Source organism: Thamnophis elegans, chromosome 5, assembly GCF_009769535.1.
Source record: "Thamnophis elegans isolate rThaEle1 chromosome 5, rThaEle1.pri, whole genome shotgun sequence".
In the NCBI taxonomy this organism is placed as follows: Eukaryota; Metazoa; Chordata; class Lepidosauria; order Squamata; family Colubridae; genus Thamnophis; species Thamnophis elegans.
This window is the reverse complement of record NC_045545.1, coordinates 50,444,517-50,465,099: the sequence shown is the minus strand read 5'-3', so window position 1 is coordinate 50,465,099 and position 20,583 is coordinate 50,444,517. Positions and strand designations below refer to the sequence as shown.

Genomic DNA, 20,583 nt, shown 5'->3' with positions numbered 1-20,583 from the left:
AATATCTGACCAGTTTACATGCAATATTGGCCAGGCAACTGAATGAAATTTTACAAAAGGGCCAAATTGATGAATGGTTGACAACTGGAAAAACATACTTGATTCAGAAAGATGCAACTAAAGGAACAACACCTGAAAACTACAGACCAATAACATGCTTGCCAACAACCTTCAAATTACTCACAGGCATTATTGCAGATAACATGATGGATTATTTGGAAACAAACAACATCTTGCCAGTAGAGCAAAAAGGCAACAAAAGAAGGAGCAGGGGCACAAAAGATCAGCTTCTAATTGATAAAATGATATTAGAAAATTGTAAGAACAGAAAAACAAACTTGAATATGGCCTGGATTGATTACAAAAAGGCATTTGACTCACTGCCACATAGTTGGATCATAAAATGCTTAGAAACAACTGGCATTAGCAAAAATATTACATCCTTTACTGAAAAGGCGATGAAACAATGGAGAACTGAGTTGGCAGTAGGGAATGAGATCTACGGAATGGTTAATATCAAGCGAGGAATTTTCCAGGGTGATTCACTTTCACCTCTTCTCTTCATCATCGCAATGATCCCACTATCAGTAATCTTAAAAAAAATGAAATTAGGCTTCCAAACAGCCAAAGAAGCTGAAAAAATTTCACATTTACTATATATGGATGATTTGAAACTCTATGGAAAGTCAGAAATAGAAATCCAATCATTGACAAACACAGTCCGAGTATTCAGCACCGATATTTCAATGCAGTTTGGCATGGAAAAATGCGCCACTGTATCCATAAAAAGGGGCAAAATCACTGCATGTGAGGGAATTGAAATGCCCAATGGCCAATTAATTAAATGCAAAGAAAATGAAGCCTACAAATACTTAGGCATTCTGCAGTTGGATAACATCAAGCATGGAGAAGTAAAAACTATTGTCAGGCGAGAGTATACCAACAGAGTTAGGAAAATTTTGAAATCTAAATTGAATGGTGGAAATACAATCAAGGCCATAAATACCTGGGCAATACCAGTTATAAGATACACAGCTGGTATAGTTAACTGGACACAAGCTGATTTGAACCTTTTGGACCGAAAAACCAGGAAACTAATGACAATGCACTACAGTTTACATCCACGTGGTGATACTGATAGACTATATCTGCCCCGAAAATCAGGTGGCAGAGGATTATTACAAGTGAAGCAAACAGTTGAAGAAGAAAAACATGGACTGGCTGATTATTTAAAAGAAAATCAAGAACATCTATTAATCGAAGTAAAGAACAAAAATCTACTGAAGGCCCAACAGACGAAACAAGAATACAGAAAAGATGTGATAAAATCAAGAATGGAGAGTTGGCAGAACAAAGCACTGCATGGCCAATTTCTGGAAAAAATAAAAGATAAAGTGGACAGTGAACAAACTTGGTTATGGTTAACAACAGGTACATTAAAGAAAGAAACAGAGTCACTAATCCTGCCTGCGCAAGAACAAGCTATCCGCACAAATGCCATTAAGGCCAAAATAGAAAAATCCTCTGATGATGCCAAATGCAGACTTTGCAAAGAAGCTGATGAAACTGTTGATCACATACTCAGCTGCTGTAAAAAAATCGCGCAGACTGATTATAAATTGCGGCACAATTCAGTAGCACAGATGATCCATTGGAATTTGTGCAAAAATTATAATATCAAAACAGCAAAAAAACTGGTGGGAACATCAGCCTGAAAAAGTCACCGAAAATCAGATAGTCAAGATCTTGTGGGATTTCCGTATACAAACCGACAAAATACTAGCGCATAATACACCAGAAATCACACTGGTTGAGAAAAATAAGGTCACAATCATAGACATCGCAATACCAGGTGATAGCAGGGTCGCCGAGAAGGAACATGAAAAAATCGCAAGATACCAGGACTTAAAAATTGAAATTCAACGACTATGGCACAAACCAGCAGTGGTAATTCCAGTGGTAATTGGCACACTGGGTGCTATTCCAAAAGCACTGGAATTACATTTAAAACAGTTAAAAATTGACAAAATCACCATCAGTCAAATGCAAAAAGCCGCACTGCTTGGATCTGCACGCATATTACGAAAATACGTTATGACGTCCTAGGCCCCTGGGTGGGGCCCGACTAGTAACCAATGCCAAATCCGGCGAAACAACTGGCCGCTGTGATACAATTGTATAATAATAATAATAATAATAATAATAACTCCGCCGTTGCCGGTCCCAAGCCCGGATGAGAAAGGAGGAAGGTTGGGAACAGGTTGGCATCTGGTCCCGTAAAAAAACCCCCGCCAACCCATACAATATGGTGAAAAAAACGAATAAGAATTCCATACCGCATCGGTCGTCGCGCGGGTTAACAAGGGCCGCGGCGGATGTTGGGGTCCCTGGACATCCGTCGACAAGTGGGCTACAAGTGGACCAGCCAACAAAACGACAAAAATATAGTGCAGATGAAAACCATGCCATAATGGCCTGTTACTACAACTCAGAGCCAGAAAAAAGAGGATATTTAAAGCGAATGTATGAATTATGGAAACAACAATATCCAGATTCAAATGTTAGTGAACAACGACTAGCAGATCAAAGGCGATTTATTATACGGAATAAAGTGTTTAGTGAAGTTGAACATGAGGAAATTCAGGCAAATTGCAAAACCCAAAAAACAATATCACAAGCGGAAATAACTGATATTCAAGACACAACTAAAGACACTATAGTAGAACTCCCAGAAGAAGCTCTCAGGGAGGAAATAACATCACCACCACTAGAACCAGTTATCACTGAACCAACTGATGAACTAACTCAAAAACAAAAAGAATTGAAGGATAAGATCATGGAGCATTTTCTGCTTAATGAGGAAAGGCAACGTTTACCATCACTAAAAACTGTGCCTAAGAAAATTTTGGCCCCTATCATGAAAATGGTTAATGCAGTGTTTTCAACAATTGAACCGGGATCCATCTTGGAAACAAACCAGTTAATGTACAGCGCAGCTGTAATAGTCACTAATGAACTAGGCATTAAAATTAAAGTACCTAGTCACACAACAGAAAAAGCATCAAAGCCAAAGTGGAAAATCCGTCTAGAACAAAAAATCAAAAAATTAAGGGCAGATGCTAGTAACTTAAAGAACATGCATGAGCAACGGCTTAAAAACAACAAAATCATAGATCGGCTAATCAGAAGATATAGATTGGATACAAGAAACATCAATGAAGCTGTAGAGATTGTTAAATAGCAGATAACAGCAACAGCTAGAAAAATTGAAAGATATGAGGCACGAATCATCCAATATAAACAAAATCAGCAATTTCGATCAGACCAACGGCGTTTTTATCAAAGTCTTAATGTGAATGGTGACACCAAAAGTGAAAAACCAGAAAAGCAGGCCACAGTTGAATTCTGGAAAGAATTGTGGGAAAATGCAAAGGACTACAACAAGGAAGCAAAGTGGATACATGACTTTGAGAAAAGCATTGGCAACAAACAAATGCAAGTATTAGAAATAACAACTGAGATGATCAAAAATCGAGTTAAAAAGGTAAAGAATTGGACATCACCTGGAAAGGACCAATTACATGGTTTCTGGCTCAAATATCTGACCAGTTTACATGCAATATTGGCCAGGCAACTGAATGAAATTTTACAAAAGGGCCAAATTGATGAATGGTTGACAACTGGAAAAACATACTTGATTCAGAAAGATCCAACTAAAGGAACAACACCTGAAAACTATAGACCAATAACATGCTTACCAACAACCTTCAAATTACTCACAGGCATTATTGCAGATAACATGATGGATTATTTGGAAACAAACAACATCTTGCCAGTAGAGCAAAAAGGCAACAAAAGAAGGAGCAGGGGCACAAAAGATCAGCTTCTAATTGATAAAATGATATTAGAAAATTGTAAGAACAGAAAAACGAACTTGAATATGGTCTGGATTGATTACAAAAAGGCATTTGACTCACTGCCACATAGTTGGATCATAAAATGCTTAGAAACAACTGGCATTAGCAAAAATATTACATCCTTTACTGAAAAAGCAATGAAACAATGGAGAACTGAGTTGGCAGTAGGGAATGAGATCTACGGAATGGTTAATATCAAGCGAGGAATTTTCCAGGGTGATTCACTTTCACCTCTTCTCTTCATCATCGCAATGATCCCACTATCAGTAATCTTTAAAAAAATGAAATTAGGCTACCAAACAGCCAAAAAAGCTGAAAAAATTTCGCATTTACTATATATGGATGATTTGAAACTCTATGGAAAGTCAGAAATAGAAATCCAATCATTGACAAATACAGTCCGAGTATTCAGCACCGATATTTCAATGCAGTTTGGCATGGAAAAATGCGCCACTGTATCCATAAAAAGGGGCAAAATCACTGCATCTGAGGGAATTGAAATGCCCAATGGCCAACTAATTAAATGCAAAGAAAATGAAGCCTACAAATACTTAGGCATTCTGCAGTTGGATAACATCAAGCATGGAGAAGTAAAAACTATTGTCAGGCGAGAGTACACCAACAGAGTTAGGAAAATTTTGAAATCTAAATTGAATGGTGGAAATACAATCAAGGCCATAAATACCTGGGCAATACCAGTTATAAGATACACAGCTGGCATAGTTAACTGGACACAAGCTGATTTGGACCTTTTGGACCGAAAAACCAGGAAACTAATGACAATGCACTACAGTTTACATCCACGTGGTGATACTGATAGACTATATCTGCCCCGAAAATCAGGTGGCAGAGGATTATTACAAGTGAAGCAAACAGTTGAAGAAGAAAAACATGCACTGGCTGATTATTTAAAACAGTGGTCCCCAACCCCCGGTCCGCGGACCGGTGCCGGTCCGCGGAGTACCTGGCACCGGGCCGCGGAGCGGCCGGGGGCCATGATCACTGCAGCTGGGCGCCGTGGCTCTCCTGCTGCGCCAGCCGCTCCTCTTCCAGCCGCTCGCCCAGCGCGCAAAGCTCCCGGCAGCTCCTGGCGCTCAGCCTCTCCACTTCAGCTGGGCGCCGTGGCTCTCCTGCTGCGCCAGCCGCCCCTCTTCCAGCCGCTCGCCCAGCACGCAAAGCTCCCGGCAGCTCCTGGCGCTCAGCCTCTCCACTTCAGCTGGGCGCCGTGGCTCTCCTGCTGCGCCAGCCGCTCCTCTTCCAGCCGCTCGCCCAGCGCGCAAAGCTCCCGGCAGCTCCTGGCGCTCAGCCTCTCCACTTCAGCTGGGCGCCGTGGCTCTCCTGCTGCGCCAGCCGCCCCTCTTCCAGCCGCTCGCCCAGCGCGCAAAGCTCCCGGCAGCTCCTGGCGCTCAGCCTCTCCACTTCAGCTGGGCGCCGTGGCTCTCCTGCTGCGCCAGCCGCCCCTCTTCCAGCCGCTCGCCCAGCGCGCAAAGCTCCCGGCAGCTCCTGGCGCTCAGCCTCTCCACTTCAGCTGGGCGCCGTGGCTCTCCTGCTGCGCCAGCCGCCCCTCTTCCAGCCGCTCGCCCAGCGCGCAAAGCTCCCGGCAGCTCCTGGCGCTCAGCCTCTCCACTTCAGCTGGGCGCCGTGGCTCTCCTGCTGCGCCAGCCGCCCCTCTTCCAGCCGCTCGCCCAGCGCGCTCCTGGTTCTGCGTGCGCAGCTTGCGCACGCAGGTCCTGTTGGCCCAGGCAGCCCCCTTCCAGCACCTGCAGCGCCCGCAACTCGGCCTCGTATCGTTCCAGGCTCTGCGCGCAGCTCCAGCTCAGTACCAGCGTGTAGTCGGAGGCCAGCTGCTGCTTCTCGGAGCGCCCGGCTTGCGCGCTTCCTGCAGCCCTTCGTGCTCGGCCAGGAGCTGCTTCAGCAGCGCTTCCAGAGCGGCGCAGTCGGCCCACAGCCCCTCCAGGTGGCTGAGACGCAGCTCTCCAAGTTGCGCGCTCAGCCTCTCCAAGCTCTCCAACTCGTGGCGCAGCGCGTCCCGCTCCAGCTCGCCTTGAGGTGATCTCAAAAAATAAGCTAGGTTGGATATGACTGGGATAAGATTTCCAGATGTTGACTTGGCTCAAGTCCTTTTTCTTGCTGAATGAAAACTCCTGCATCATGGTTGTATGTAGGATGTATTTAGAAAAATTCAAGATGGGAACCATCTTGGTTTTTATGTGATGCAAATAAAAGAATAAATAGGCTTTTAATTTCATAGTCATGGCTATTACCTTGACATTTTCGATGTCACTCTGACACCCCTGTCCCAGATAATTTGGTGAATGGACAGAGAGGCTACCAGCTAGTAGTAGGCTGGCTTGAATGCACTTACTAAGAAAGGATTCACAGTGAATTCAATGAATAACATTTTTGGGTGATCATCAATCTGATGGGAGCTATATATCTATTGCAGCATTTACCTGCAAATTTAAAGGAAGTCCAGAAAGCGATTGCAATCTATTTGGCATATATTTACAAATACATATTGAAAATAATGCAACATCTAACATTTTCTGATCATGGTGCTGTCATTGGTGTACTATCCTGGTAATTAAAAATGGTGTCTGTAGAAGAATAAAAATGTGGTTGTGTGTTAACAAAAGAATAGAAACTATAAGCATATAATCTTCCATTCAAATAGTTAGAAATTAACTAGAAATAGTTAGTCCAGTTTACAAGCAACAGCCTGACGGTAGATCAAGCTGATGTTTTGCATCTTTTTCTCGTTTTTCACTGGTACTTTCTCATTTTTACAGTGGTTGGTGTAGGTGTATATTGTTTTTGCTCAAATTTAACCCACAAATTAGCGAAACAGATGTCGTTAGAAAGTTTCTTTGGGAAAAAGAAAAGGCCCAGTGAAGAGACAGAAGAAGAGCCTTCAGCATCAAAGAAATATAAAACTTTTAACAGACAATACAATGAGTCCTACTTGAAATATGGATTTATCGGGATAGGTGATTCCCACGCGCCAACCCCGCTCTGCATAGTTTGTGGTGAGCGGCTCTCTAATGAGGCAATGAAACCCTCAAAACTGCTTCGCCACTTGAATGCCAAGCACCCTGGATTAAAAGACAAACCCCTGCAGTATTTTGAAAGAAAAAAAAGGGAACACGAAGGACAGAAGATATTTCTGAGGGCCACCACAGCAACAAAGGAGAATGCTCTGAGAGCATCATATTTGGTGGCTAACCGTATTGCTAAGGCTAAAAAGCCATTCACTATCGGTGAAGAATTGATCTTGCCCTCCACTAAAGACATTTGTCGTGAACTTTTAGGAGAGGCTGCTGTAAAAAAGGTAGCAAATGTGCCTTTGTCGGCTAGCACCGTGACTAGGCGCATTGATGAAATAGCTGAAGACATTGAGACACAATTGTTGGAGAGGATTAATACATCACCGTGGTACGCACTACAGGTTGATGAATCTACAGATATCGACAACAAGGCAATACTACTTGTTTATGTGCGATATCTTTATCGGGAGGATGTGCATGAGGATTTATTATGTGCACTATCTTTGCCAACCAACACCACAGGAGCAGAACTGTTCAAGTCACTGGATGGTTATATATCAGGACAACTAAAATGGTCCTTTTGTGTCGGCATATGCACAGACGGAGCTGCTGCCATGACCGGACGGCTGTCTGGTTTAACCGCTCGGATTAAGGAGGTTGCACCTGAGTGCGAATCTACACATTGTATCATTCACAGGGAAATGCTGGCAAGCCGAAAAATGTCACCAGAATTTAACAGTGTATTTAATGATACGGTTAAAGTTATTAACCACATCAAAGCAAACGCCCTTAACTCGCGTCTATTTGAGCAGCTTTGTGAGGAGATGGACACAGAGCACAGATGCCTTCTCTTACACACAGAAATAAGATGGTTATCCAGAGGCAAATCACTATCCAGGGTGTTTGAATTAAGAGAGCCATTGCAAAGATTTCTCTCAGAAAAGAAGTCACCACTGGCAGCACATTTCAGTGACAAGGTATGGCTTGCAAAACTGGCTTACCTGTGTGACATATTTAGCCTGCTCAATGAACTCAATCTGTCCCTTCAGGGGAAAATGACAACTGTTTTCAAGTTGGCTGACAAAGTAGCTGCATTTAAAGCCAAACTGGAGTTGTGGGGACGGCGTGTGAACAGAGGCATTTTGGACATGTTTCAGACATTAGCGGGGATTTTAGGAGAGACTGAGCCTGAGCATTCATTCTCCCAGTTGGTGCACGATCACCTGTCTTTGCTTTTAGAAGAGTTTGAGCGCTACTTCCCAACCACAAAAGACCCACGAACTGGTAAGGAATGGATCCGCGACCCATTTGTCAACAAACCAGACGAATTTAGCATGTCTGTGCAAGAAGAAGATCAACTGCTGGAGATTGCAAATGACGGTGACCTTAAAACTGCATTTGAGACAACAACTCTGCCGGTGTTCTGGATTAAAGTCATGGCGGAATATCCTGAGATTGCCACTACAGCTCTTAAGTCCCTTTTGCCTTTTCCAACATCCTATCTGTGTGAAGCGGGGTTTTCTGCAGTGACAGCAACCAAAACAAAACAACGAAATAAACTGGACATAAGCAAGACACTTCGGGTGTCATTGTCTCCTATTACCCCCAGATGGAACCGTCTCGTTGCAGAAAAACAAGCTCAGGGTTCTCATTGATTCAGTAGATTCTAGTAACTAGAGAGCTTAGTTAAAGTTTAACTGTTAAAATGTTAAAGCACTTTATATTTATGTAATTGTATTTTATTTTGTAAGGCATGTTTAAATACAATAAAATAAAAGTTGTTTAATCAAAACAATCTGATATATAAACAATCAATGTGTCATCGTGAACAACGCCCCCCCACCCCTCCCCCCCACCCCTGCGCGCGCTCAGCGGGCCACGGTAAAATTATCACAGGCTGACTGGTCCGCGGCGATAAAAAGGTTGGGGACCACTGATTTAAAAGACACTCAAGAACATCTATTAATCGAAGTAAAGAACAAAAATCTACTGAAGGCCCAACAGACAAAACAAGAATACAGAAAAGATGTGATAAAATCAAGAATGGAGAGTTGGCAGAACAAAGCACTGCATGGTCAATTTCTGGAAAAAATAAAAGATAAAGTGGACAGTGAACAAACTTGGTTATGGTTAAAAACAGGTACATTAAAGAAAGAAACAGAGTCACTAATCCTGCCTGCGCAAGAACAAGCTATCCGCACAAATGCCATTAAGGCCAAAATCGAAAAATCCTCTGATGATGCCAAATGCAGACTTTGCAAAGAAGCTGATGAAACTGTTGATCACATACTCAGCTGCTGTAAAAAAATCGCGCAGACTGATTATAAATTGCGGCACAATTCAGTAGCACAAATGATCCATTGGAATTTGTGCAAAAATTATAATATTAAAACAGCAACAAACTGGTGGGAACATCAGCCTGAAAAAGTCACCGAAAATCAGATGGTCAAGATCTTGTGGGATTTCCGTATACAAACCGACAAAATACTGGCGCATAATACACCAGACATCACACTGGTTGAGAAAAATAAGGTCACAATCATAGACATCGCAATACCAGGTGATAGCAGGGTCGCCGAGAAGGAACATGAAAAAATCGCAAGATACCAGGACTTAAAAATCGAAATTCAACGACTATGGCACAAACCAGCAGTGGTAATTCCAGTGGTAATTGGCACACTGGGCGCTATTCCAAAAGCACTGGAATTACATTTAAAACAGTTAAAAATTGACAAAATCACCATCAGTCAAATGCAAAAAGCCGCACTGCTTGGATCTGCACGCATATTACGAAAATACGTTACGACGTCCTAGGCCCCTGGGTGGGGCCCGACTAGTAACCAATGCCAAATCCGGCGAAACAACTGGCCGCTGTGATACAATTGTACAACAACAACAATAATAATAATAATCCGCCGTTGCCAGTCCCAAGTCCGGATGAGAAAGGAGGAGGGTTGGGGTCAGGTTGGCAACTGGACCCATAAAAAAAAACGCCAACCCATACAATATGGTGAAAGAAACAAATAAAAATTTTATACCGCATCGGTCGTCGCGCGGGTTAACAAGGGCCACGGCGGATGTTGGGTCCCTGGACATCCGTCGACAAGTGGGCTACAAGTGGACCAGCCAACAAAACAACAAAAATATAGTGCAGATGAAAACCGTGCCATAATGGCCTGTTACTACAACTCAGAGGCAGAAAAAAGAGGTTATTTAAAGCGAATGTATGAATTATGGAAACAACAATATCCAGATTCAAATGTTAGTGAACAACGACTAGCAGATCAAAGGCGATTTATTATACGGAATAAAGTGTTTAGTGAAGTTGAACTTCAGGAAATTCAGGCAAATTGCAAAACCAAAAAAACAATATCACAAGCGGAAATAACTGATATTCAAGACACAACTAAAGACATTATAGTAGAACTCCCAGAAGAAGCTCTCGGGGAGGAAATAACACCACCACCACTAGAACCAGTTATCACTGAACCAACTGATGAACTAACTCAAAAACAAAAAGAATTGAAGGATAAGATCATGGAGCATTTTCTGCTCAATGAGGAAAGGCAACGTTTACCATCACTAAAAACTGTGCCTAAGAAAATTTTGGCCCCTATCATGAAAATGGTTAATGCAGTGTTTTCAACAATTGAATCGGGGTCCATCTTGGAAACGAACCAGTTAATGTACAGCGCAGCTGTATTAGTCACTAATGAACTAGGCATTAAAATTAAAGTACCTAGTCACACAACAGAAAAAGCATCAAAGCCAAAGTGGAAAATCCGATTAGAACAAAAAGTCAAAAAATTAAGGGCAGATGCTAGTAACTTAAAGAACATGCATGAGCAATGGCTTAAATACAACAAAAACATAGATTGGCTAATCAGAAGATATAGATTGGATACAAGAAACATCAATGAAGCTGTAGACATGGTAAAACAGCAGATAACAGCAACAGCTAGAAAAATTGAAAGATATGAGGCACGAATCATCCAATATAAACAAAATCAGCAATTTTGATCAGACCAACGGCGTTTTTATCAAAGTCTTAATGTGAATGGTGACACCAAAAGTGAAAAACCAGAAAAGCAGGCCACAGTTGAATTCTGGAAAGAATTGTGGGAAAATGCAAAGGACTACAATAAGGAAGCAAAGTGGGTACATGACTTTGAGAAAAGCATTGGCAACCAACAAATGCAAGTATTAGAAATAACAACTGAGATGGTCACAAATCGAGTAAAAAAGGTAAAGAATTGGACATCACCTGGAAAGGACCAATTATATGGTTTCTGGCTCAAATATCTGACCAGTTTACATGCAATATTGGCCAGGCAACTGAATGAAATTTTACAAAAGGGCCAAATTGATGAATGGTTGACAACTGGAAAAACATACTTGATTCAGAAAGATGCAACTAAAGGAACAACACCTGAAAACTACAGACCAATAACATGCTTGCCAACAACCTTCAAATTACTCACAGGCATTATGGCAGATAACATGATGGATTATTTGGAAACAAACAACATCTTGCCAGTAGAGCAAAAAGGCAACAAAAGAAGGAGCAGGGGCACAAAAGATCAGTTCCTAATTGATAAAATAAGATTAGAAAATTGTAAGAACAGAAAAACGAACTTGAATATGGTCTGGATTGATTACAAAAAGGCATTTGACTCACTGCCACATAGTTGGAGCATAAAATGCTTAGAAACAACTGGCATTAGCAAAAATATTACATCCTTTACTGAAAAGGCGATGAAACAATGGGGAACTGAGTTGGCAGTAGGGAATGAGATTACGGAATGGTTAATATCAAGCGAGGAATTTTCCAGGGTGATTCACTTTCACCTCTTCTCTTCATCATCGCAATGATCCCACTATCAGTAATCTTTAAAAAAATGAAATTAGGCTACCGAACAGCAAAAGAAGCTGAAAAAATTTCTCATTTATTATATATGGATGATTTGAAACTATGGAAAGTCAGAAATAGAAATCCAATCATTGACAAACACAGTCCGAGTATTCAGCACCGATATTTCAATGCAATTTGGCATGGAAAAATGTGCCACTGTATCCATAAAAAGGGGCAAAATCACTGCATGTGAGGGAATTGAAATGCCCAATGGCCAATTAATTAAATGCAATGAAAATGAAGCCTACAAATACTTAGGCATTCTGCAGTTGGATAACATCAAGCATGGAGAAGTAAAAACTATTGTCAGGCGAGAGTACACCAACAGAGTTAGGAAAATTTTGAAATCTAAATTGAATGGTGGAAATACAATCAAGGCCATAAATACCTGGGCAATACCAGTTATAAGATACACAGCTGGTATAGTTAACTGGACACAAGCTGATTTGGACATTTTGGATCGAAAAACCAGGAAACTAATGACAATGCACTACAGTTTACATCCACATGGTGATACTGATAGACTATATCTGCCCCGAAAATCAGGTGGCAGAGGATTATTACAAGTGAAGCAAACAGTTGAAGAAGAAAAACATGCACTGGCTGATTATTTAAAAGAAAGTCTATTAATCGAAGTAAAGAACAAAAATCTACTGAAGGCCCAACAGACGAAACAAGAATACAGAAAAGATGTGATAAAATCAAGAATGGAGAGTTGGCAGAACAAAGCACTGCATGGCCAATTTCTGGAAAAAATAAAAGATAAAGTGGACAGTGAACAAACTTGGTTATGGTTAACAACAGGTACATTAAAGAAAGAAACAGAGTCCCTAATCCTGGCTGCGCAAGAACAAGCTATCCGCACAAATGCCATTAAGACCAAAATCGAAAAATCCTCTAATGATGCCAAATGCAGACTTTGCAAAGAAGCTGATGAAACTGTTGATCACATACTCAGCTGCTGTAAAAAAATCGCACAGACTGATTATAAATTGCGGCACAATTCAGTAGCACAAATGATCCATTGGAATTTGTGCAAAAATTATAATATTAAAACAGCAACAAACTGGTGGGAACATCAGCCTGAAAAAGTCACCGAAAATCAGATGGTCAAGATCTTGTGGGATTTCCGTATACAAACCGACAAAATACTGGCGCATAATACACCAGACATCACACTGGTTGAGAAAAATAAGGTCACAATCATAGACATCGCAATACCAGGTGATAGCAGGGTCGCCGAGAAGGAACATGAAAAAATCGCAAAATACCAGGACTTAAAAATCGAAATTCAACGACTATGGCACAAACCAGCAGTGGTAATTCCAGTGGTAATTGGCACACTGGGTGCTATTCCAAAAGCACTGGAATTACATTTAAAACAGTTAAAAATTGACAAAATCACCATCAGTCAAATGCAAAAAGGCGCACTGCTTGGATCTGCACGCACATTACAAAAATATGTTACGACGTCGTAGGCCCCTGGGTGGGGCCCGACTAGTAACCAATGCCAAATCCGGCGAAACAACTGGCCGCTGTGATACAATTGTATAATAATAATAATATGAAATGATGAGTTATAGTTAGTGACATATATATGTACTGGCTTAATATAAGGAATTTGGATATAAATTGCAAACAATGATTCGGAAAAAAGATCTAGAAATTTAAATAACTTAATTCTTATTTTGAATATGTTATAAAGGTATAATGTTATTGGATATATGAAAGTACATAACAAAAAATTTAACTAGGTTTTATAATTAGTAAATAGTAATTTAGTAACTTATAGATGGTTATGTTAAATAAATAATTGATAAGGGCAATAAGGTATAGATATATGTTGGTTTGATGAGAAGAAAATAGATATAACAGTAAAGGATTTTTTGTTAACCAATATAAATTATAACAACTAACAATGGAATAATAAGGATAAGGGAGACAAATAATGATACATATATGTACCACCATAACAAAAGGAACGTGGACACAAATGGTAAACACTGATTTGGGGGGGGGGGAAAGGGACTTAGAAATTTTGTCAACTAATTTTTGTTTAGAATATGTTATAAAGGTTTAAGGCTATTGGATGACTCTGTAATAATTAATGAAATGCCATTAGGTGTTTGTTGTTTTTTAACTATGGATTATTTTAGGCAAAAGGACATTAAAACAATTTCAGTTAAATGAGAACTATGATATGTTGAAAGTAAGACTCATCAAGAACTTTGACATTTGATATGAATGTAAGTAATGACTGTGGAAGAGATGCACGAAAGCTAATTGTAACCAATTGACACACTTTCTACAAGATGTAATGTAAGATGATTATTTTTTGTATGTGTTGTTTGTTTAATAAAAATAAAAAAATGTTTTTTTAAAAGAAGCAGGAGTTTAAACAGAGACAGAAACTCCTGGTTCAAACTGTACATCTGCATAAAAATATGTGTCAATCCTGCTGTCTATTTTCATAAACTACAACAAAAGGGTTATTTTTGCCTCCTATCACTTCCTTACAAACATATGGCTTGTTCTAGTTGTCATTGAGAGAAAGGACAGATGCAAAACCTGATTGGAAATACGTTTGTACTCTTAACTCATCAACAAAGCAAAAGAGTATAAGAATTTAGAAGAGTTTACATACTTTCATAGGACCAGGAACCTCTGTTACAGGGTCATGCTTGAAACTCTGGCTGACAATTCTCTTTTCTACTTCATCTTCTTTGAAAGAAAACTGATTGACGCTGCTTAGGCAGTGAACATCTTCATTTCCAAAAGTGTCCAGCACGAGTTCATTCTTAGTGCTTTCTGTTCCAACATCCTGCAGTTCAAGCTGTGGATGACAAAATTCTGTATCCAAATTAATTTCCAGTTGGGACCTCTTCCTCTGATTCTCTTCTTCAAGATTCAGAGACTCTTCAGGTGCTTTTCTTTTTTTCCTGATCTGAGACCCAGACTGAAAAGTATTTCCAGCTGGCACCGAGCAAGGATTTTCCAGTTTAACAAACCAGTTTAATTTTCTTTCTAAATTAGCATTGCTGCTAGTATGGGTCATAATCTTCTGACATAAATGTTTCAGTTGCTGTTGACATGTGCTGGATAGCAAGACAGGGGTAAAAAAACTCCTCTCTTCCATCCTCGCTTGTAGTAAATCCCTTAATCTCTGTACCCATAAATCTGGATTGGGATCTTTTCTAGAGGCCTGGAGCAGGCAGCTGAGGCAATCCTTTGGCACTGTAGATTGTACTATAAGCAACAAGGAAAAGAGATTTCTTTGGCACAACACTGGAAGCAGCATCAATACTGGTTTCCTGAAATAATGATATAGTAGATAGAAAACAAAAACACATTTCTTCAATATTATAAGACAAAAATGTTCATTATGTAACACAGATAGTGCAATTCGTTGTTCAGCACACTACAGGCAATATTTTTATTTTATTATTATCCCCAAAATCCTTATTTCCTTTTGAAGCTCAAGGCAATGCATATCAACATATCCTCACCTTCCATTTTTATAGCAATAGCACTTAGACTTATATACTGTTTCATAGTGCTCTACAGCCCTCTCTGAGCAGTTTACAGAGTCAATATATTGCCTACAACAATCTGGGTCATTTTACCGACCTTGGAAGGATGGAAGGCTGAGTCAACCTTTAGCCTTGTGAGATTCGATCTGCCAAACTGTAGGGAGCCAGTGATCAGCAGAAGTAGCCTGCAGTACTGCACTTTAACCACTGCACCACCACAGTTTATAACATCTATCGTGTGAGGTACAGATTGAGGATCACAGATTGTGATTGAGCTAATATGTTTCAAGATGGAGGGAAGATTTGAATCTGATTCCAACCCAAGGTTTAACCACCACACCAACTATAATAGAATTCTCTCTGAAGCTAGGAAGGCAAAAATTGCAGATCATAAAATATTAGTGTTCACCTTTTTTTAAATCACCAGACAAACATGGAATTACATTTACTCAGTTAGAAAAAGGAATCAAAGAGGTTCTGCCCTTAACACAGTTATTGATAAATAAGGTGCTAAACCACACATATCAAGTCCCCAAGTTAAGGTGCTAAACCACACATATCAAGTCCCTGAGTGGCTGGTGTGTTTCCCTCCTACTAATTGGCCAAGTGTTCCATCTTTCAGGCTGGGGGGGTCAAACAGTACACCCCTCAGACAGGGTCCGCAATTTGGGAGTCCTCCTGGACCCACAGCTGACTTTTGAACACCACTTGTCAGCTGTGACCAGGGGGGCATTTGCCCAGGTTCGCCTGGTGCACCAGTTGCGTCCCTACCTGAACCAGGAGGCCCTCACAACAGTCACTCGTGCCCTTGTGACCTCTAGACTGGACTACTGCAACGTGCTCTACATGGGGCAGCCCTTGAAGAGCATTCGGCGACTCCAGCTTGTCCAGAATGCAGCCGCGCGAGCGATCGTGGGTGCACCTCGGTTCACCCACGTAACACCTATCCTCCGCGAGCTGCACTGGCTGCCTATTGGTCTCCGGATACACTTCAAGGCACTAGTCGTCACTTATAAAGCCCTTCATGGTATTGGACCTGGGTACTTGAGAGACCGCCTGCTGCCAATTACCTCCACCAGACCGATTAGATCCCACAGACTAGGCCTCCTCCGAATTCCATCCGCCGGCCAGTGTCGACTGGCGACTACCCGGAGGAGAGCCTTCTCTGTGGCTGCTCCGACCCTCTGGAACGAACTCCCCGTGGAGATTCGCACCCTCACCACCCTCCAGGCCTTCCGCAAAGCCCTTAAAACCTGGCTGTTCCGACAGGCCTGGGGCTAAAGAACCGTTGCCCCTATCTCGAATGGTATGATTGTTGCGTGTTTTTAAATTATGTATTGTTTTGTGTTGTTGTTAATTTGTCTGTATCCCCCTTCCCTGGTTTGAGTTGTGAGCCGCCCTGAGTCCCCCTTCGGGGGAAAAGGGAGGCATACAAATGAAATAAACAAACAAACAAACAAACAAGATTCTGTAAGTGGACTCCTGTTCCACTATATGTGGAAAAGGTTATATGTGCCCTAATGAGGGTCTATGAGAATCTAGGCTTTAAGGAACTGTTAGGGTTTGTCACCAACCTTACAAACAGTGTACTACTGCCATGTGTTGAACAGCCCTTGTCCACCATGTTATGCTGTTGATAGGTGTAGACACTCTACTGCAGTGGTCCCCAATGTTTTGGGCATCAGGGACAGGTTCCATAGAGAGAGGTTTTTCTGTGGACCGGAGGGGGCGTGGTATCACTTGCTGCCTGCATCCTGCGGATGGGGATTCACCTGGTTTCTGGCATGCTGCAAGCTGGTGCAACTCCATGGACCCAGGGTCGGGGATCCCTGTTCTACTGCATTTTGGACCCTCTCTTGCTATTAAACTATATCCTTCATTACTGGCTATATTGTGTGGGGCTATTGGAAATTATAACTCAGCAGTATTTGAAGTGCCACAAGTTATCTATTGCTGACTAGTTAAATGTCCTGCAGAAGCATAAAGAACTGAGACTCTTACATACCAAGCCCACATGTGACTTTGACACAGCACGGAGCAGAAACTGAAATGTATCTAGGGTCTGTAATGCGGGATTCTGGTTTTTCCTAGGATTCCACATTATAAAATAACTTCTTTCCTTTAGAAATGAAGTAAAATAAGAAAGGGAAGGGGTATAGAACTACCATATTAATCTTCATCTTCACTGGTTCCTGAGGGGAAAAATTACATTTCAGAATTCCTAGAAAGGCCCCTTGTCTCACCTTTCTAATGAGAAACAAGCTTAACTTACATGGTAAGAGTCTTGTTGGGCTCTTCCAGCACTGGTTCTTGAGAGCAGAGTTTCTCAGTGAAGACCTGCCAATTGAAATGTTGTCTTCCTTTTTCCACAGAGAGTGACCGTTGAAGAGTTCGAAAGGCAGCCATGGCCCCCCATTGTCCAGATATCAGTGCGCAGAGAAGAAGTCGAGAAGAATTATCAAATCTCTGCAGCAAAGAAGCCATAGGGCTAGCCATGTTGATAGGCCTGTTGATCAAATTCAAATATGTATATACATTCAAGACACATGTATGTATATACACAGACACACACATATACACAGTATCTATCTATCATCTATCTATCTATCTATCTATCTATCTATCTATCTATCTATCTATCTATCATCTAATTACATATTTATATAATTATAAAAATACACACAATCATCGCAGTTAAGTTAGTAAAATGATTAGTAAATAAATTTGGCTTTTCCATTTATTCTGCTTGTCAAAAGGTCCCAAACATGATTGGTTCATAAATATGGTAAATATGAGTCAGTTGCCAAGCATCTGAATTTTGATGAAGTGACCATGGGGGATGCTGCAACAGCTGTTAAGTATGAAAGATAGTCATGTCCCTTTTTTCAGTGCCGTTGTAATTTCAAATGATTCCCAAATGAACTGTTGTTAAGTCAACCTGTACCGCAGCTTTTAAACTGATACCATGGTAACATGAGATATGGCATATTAATCATATTTTAAACCAAAACAGGGTTAAATGTGAACTCTCCACACAGGGCCAGAAAGACAAATTTACACTAATATCCCTAGAGTGTAATACTAGTCAAATGCATAATGGTACAATTCAAAATTTGCAAAACCAAAACTACTGTTAACAAATAGCATTTTCAAAGATACTGTATCTTTAGAACCCAATAGATATGTATTAAAAAATGTAGTGAGTTTAATGAAAAGGTATCCAGCAAACTACACTCATATGAAGCATGTTTATTTTGCCTCCAAAATTTAAATCTGCAGGATGCCTTTTCTCTGTCTTTCTTAGCTATTCTCAATTCTCTGGAGCAATAGTCCCATATCAGACTGGCCTTGACTCTGCTTATCTTTTGTAAAGCTATAGAGACCTGTTTCAGCAGACCTCTGGAAGTTGCCTTAGTCATACTAGATGGGATTATTCTACAGATGTTATTTATTACGTTAGTATGTTTGTGTTGTTACATTTGCCTTCTTAGTCTTATTGCTGTTCTGAGATCCATAAGCCATCCCAATTTCGACATGATTGGCATGAAATAAGCCTAGAAAAATAAGTAATGCGTTCAACTGAGAGAAATCAAATGTACCAGGACAGTTTATACCAGTGTTCCTTAACTTTGGCAACTTTAAGATGTGGGATTTCTACTACCATAATTCCTCTGCCAGCAATGATGATAATAAAACTTAAGAACAAATGCATACAAAACTGGAATTGAGAAGACAGCAACAAATAGCAAGTGCCACCTCTGCAAAGAAGCTGAAGAAACAATGGATCACCTGGTCAGCTGCTGCAAAAAGATTGCACAGACAGACTACAAACACCACATAACAAATGAAGCTAAATTATTCTTGGACTTTACAATTCAAACAGACAGGCATCAGTAACTCCCAGACTTAACAAGTGTTGACAAGAAAGACACACACACAAATCTGGATAGTGGATATGGCAGTATCTGGAGACAGAAGACCAAGAATTGGAGAAGATAACAAAATACAAAGACCTGCAAATTGAAATAGAATGACTGTAGCAAAAAAAAGCAACAGTAGTACCTATAGTAATAGGCAGCTTAGATGCAATCTGAAAATAACTGGAGCACCACTTGAAGAGCATCAGTATAACAAAATCACCCTCAGTCGATTGCAAAAGGCAGCTTTGTTTGGAACAGCTTATATCTTGCAATGATACCTTTAACATAATAAAACAACAACATCTGCCTATCCCAGATCCTTGGGAAGGGCTACATAGGTGTATGAAAAAGCCAAATTCAGCCATACTACAGTCACAATCTGGCTGACCAATCGTAATAATAATAACAAACAGAAAGAATCAGCAACATAACATCCCAAACATAACAACTGTTGATAAGAAAGACAAAAAAAAATCTAGATAGTGGCCTTGGCAATGCCCAGAGGCAGCAAAAGAAAAAGACCTGGAGAAAAATCATAAAATACGAAGACAAGTAGAACAACAAGTGGCAAAAGAAAGCAAAAAATAGTATACCAATAGTGATAGGTGCCCTGACAGCAATCCCAAAACATCTGCTTGAATACCATCGTCATTGACAAAAATCACCATCAGTCAATTGCAAGTGGCAGTTTTTACTTAAAGCAGCTTACATACTTCATTGATACCTTTAGCATTCTTTAGACATCTGCCTAACCCAGGTCTTTGGGAAGGACTCAATAGGTGAATAAATAGGCCAAATCCAACCTAAACACCTGGCCGACTGCGCGACGATCCATAATAATTAGCAGCAGCAGCAGCAGCAGCAGCAGCAGCAGCAGCAGCAGCAGCAGCAGCAGCGTTTATTGGGCGACCCACCTCCCTCCCCTCCGCCACCCCGTTACCTTCCACCCAGCCCCGCCAGCCTCTTCGGTCCTGGTCTTCTTCCTTCCCGCGCTCCAGTTCCGCAAGGGAGATTCTCCAATGCGATTGGCGGAAGGCAGGGCAGCGAGGTCCGCAGAGATATAAAAAGTGCAGAGTACCACCACCCACCACCCAAACAGAGATCAGACTTCCGAGATCCACATTTATTGCTTCTCGAAAACCAAAGAAAAGCGGATCCCCTCCTCGTTTTATTACCGTTGCAGAAAGGACGCTTCCTTCCACTGAATTATCTATCGTTAACATAATATATTTCATTTCTTTTTTTGAAGAGTGAATCTCA

At 40.9% G+C, this 20,583-nt stretch overlaps 1 protein-coding gene across 1 annotated transcript in view; it reads right to left on the bottom strand.

Moving 5' to 3' along the window:
- The window catches only part of FANCE (FA complementation group E), a 35,734-nt gene extending 15,395 nt beyond the window's left edge, over nucleotides 1-20,339 (bottom strand). The window contains exons 1-3 of the mRNA XM_032219088.1: nucleotides 20,264-20,339; nucleotides 17,676-17,909; nucleotides 14,518-15,184 (exon numbers count right to left, since the gene is read on the bottom strand). Of these exons, the coding sequence (XP_032074979.1) occupies nucleotides 14,518-15,184; nucleotides 17,676-17,899 (891 nt within the window). The 5' untranslated portion in view covers nucleotides 17,900-17,909; nucleotides 20,264-20,339. The remainder of the gene's footprint in view (nucleotides 1-14,517; nucleotides 15,185-17,675; nucleotides 17,910-20,263) is intronic.
- Between the last annotated feature and the right edge of the window lie 244 nt (nucleotides 20,340-20,583).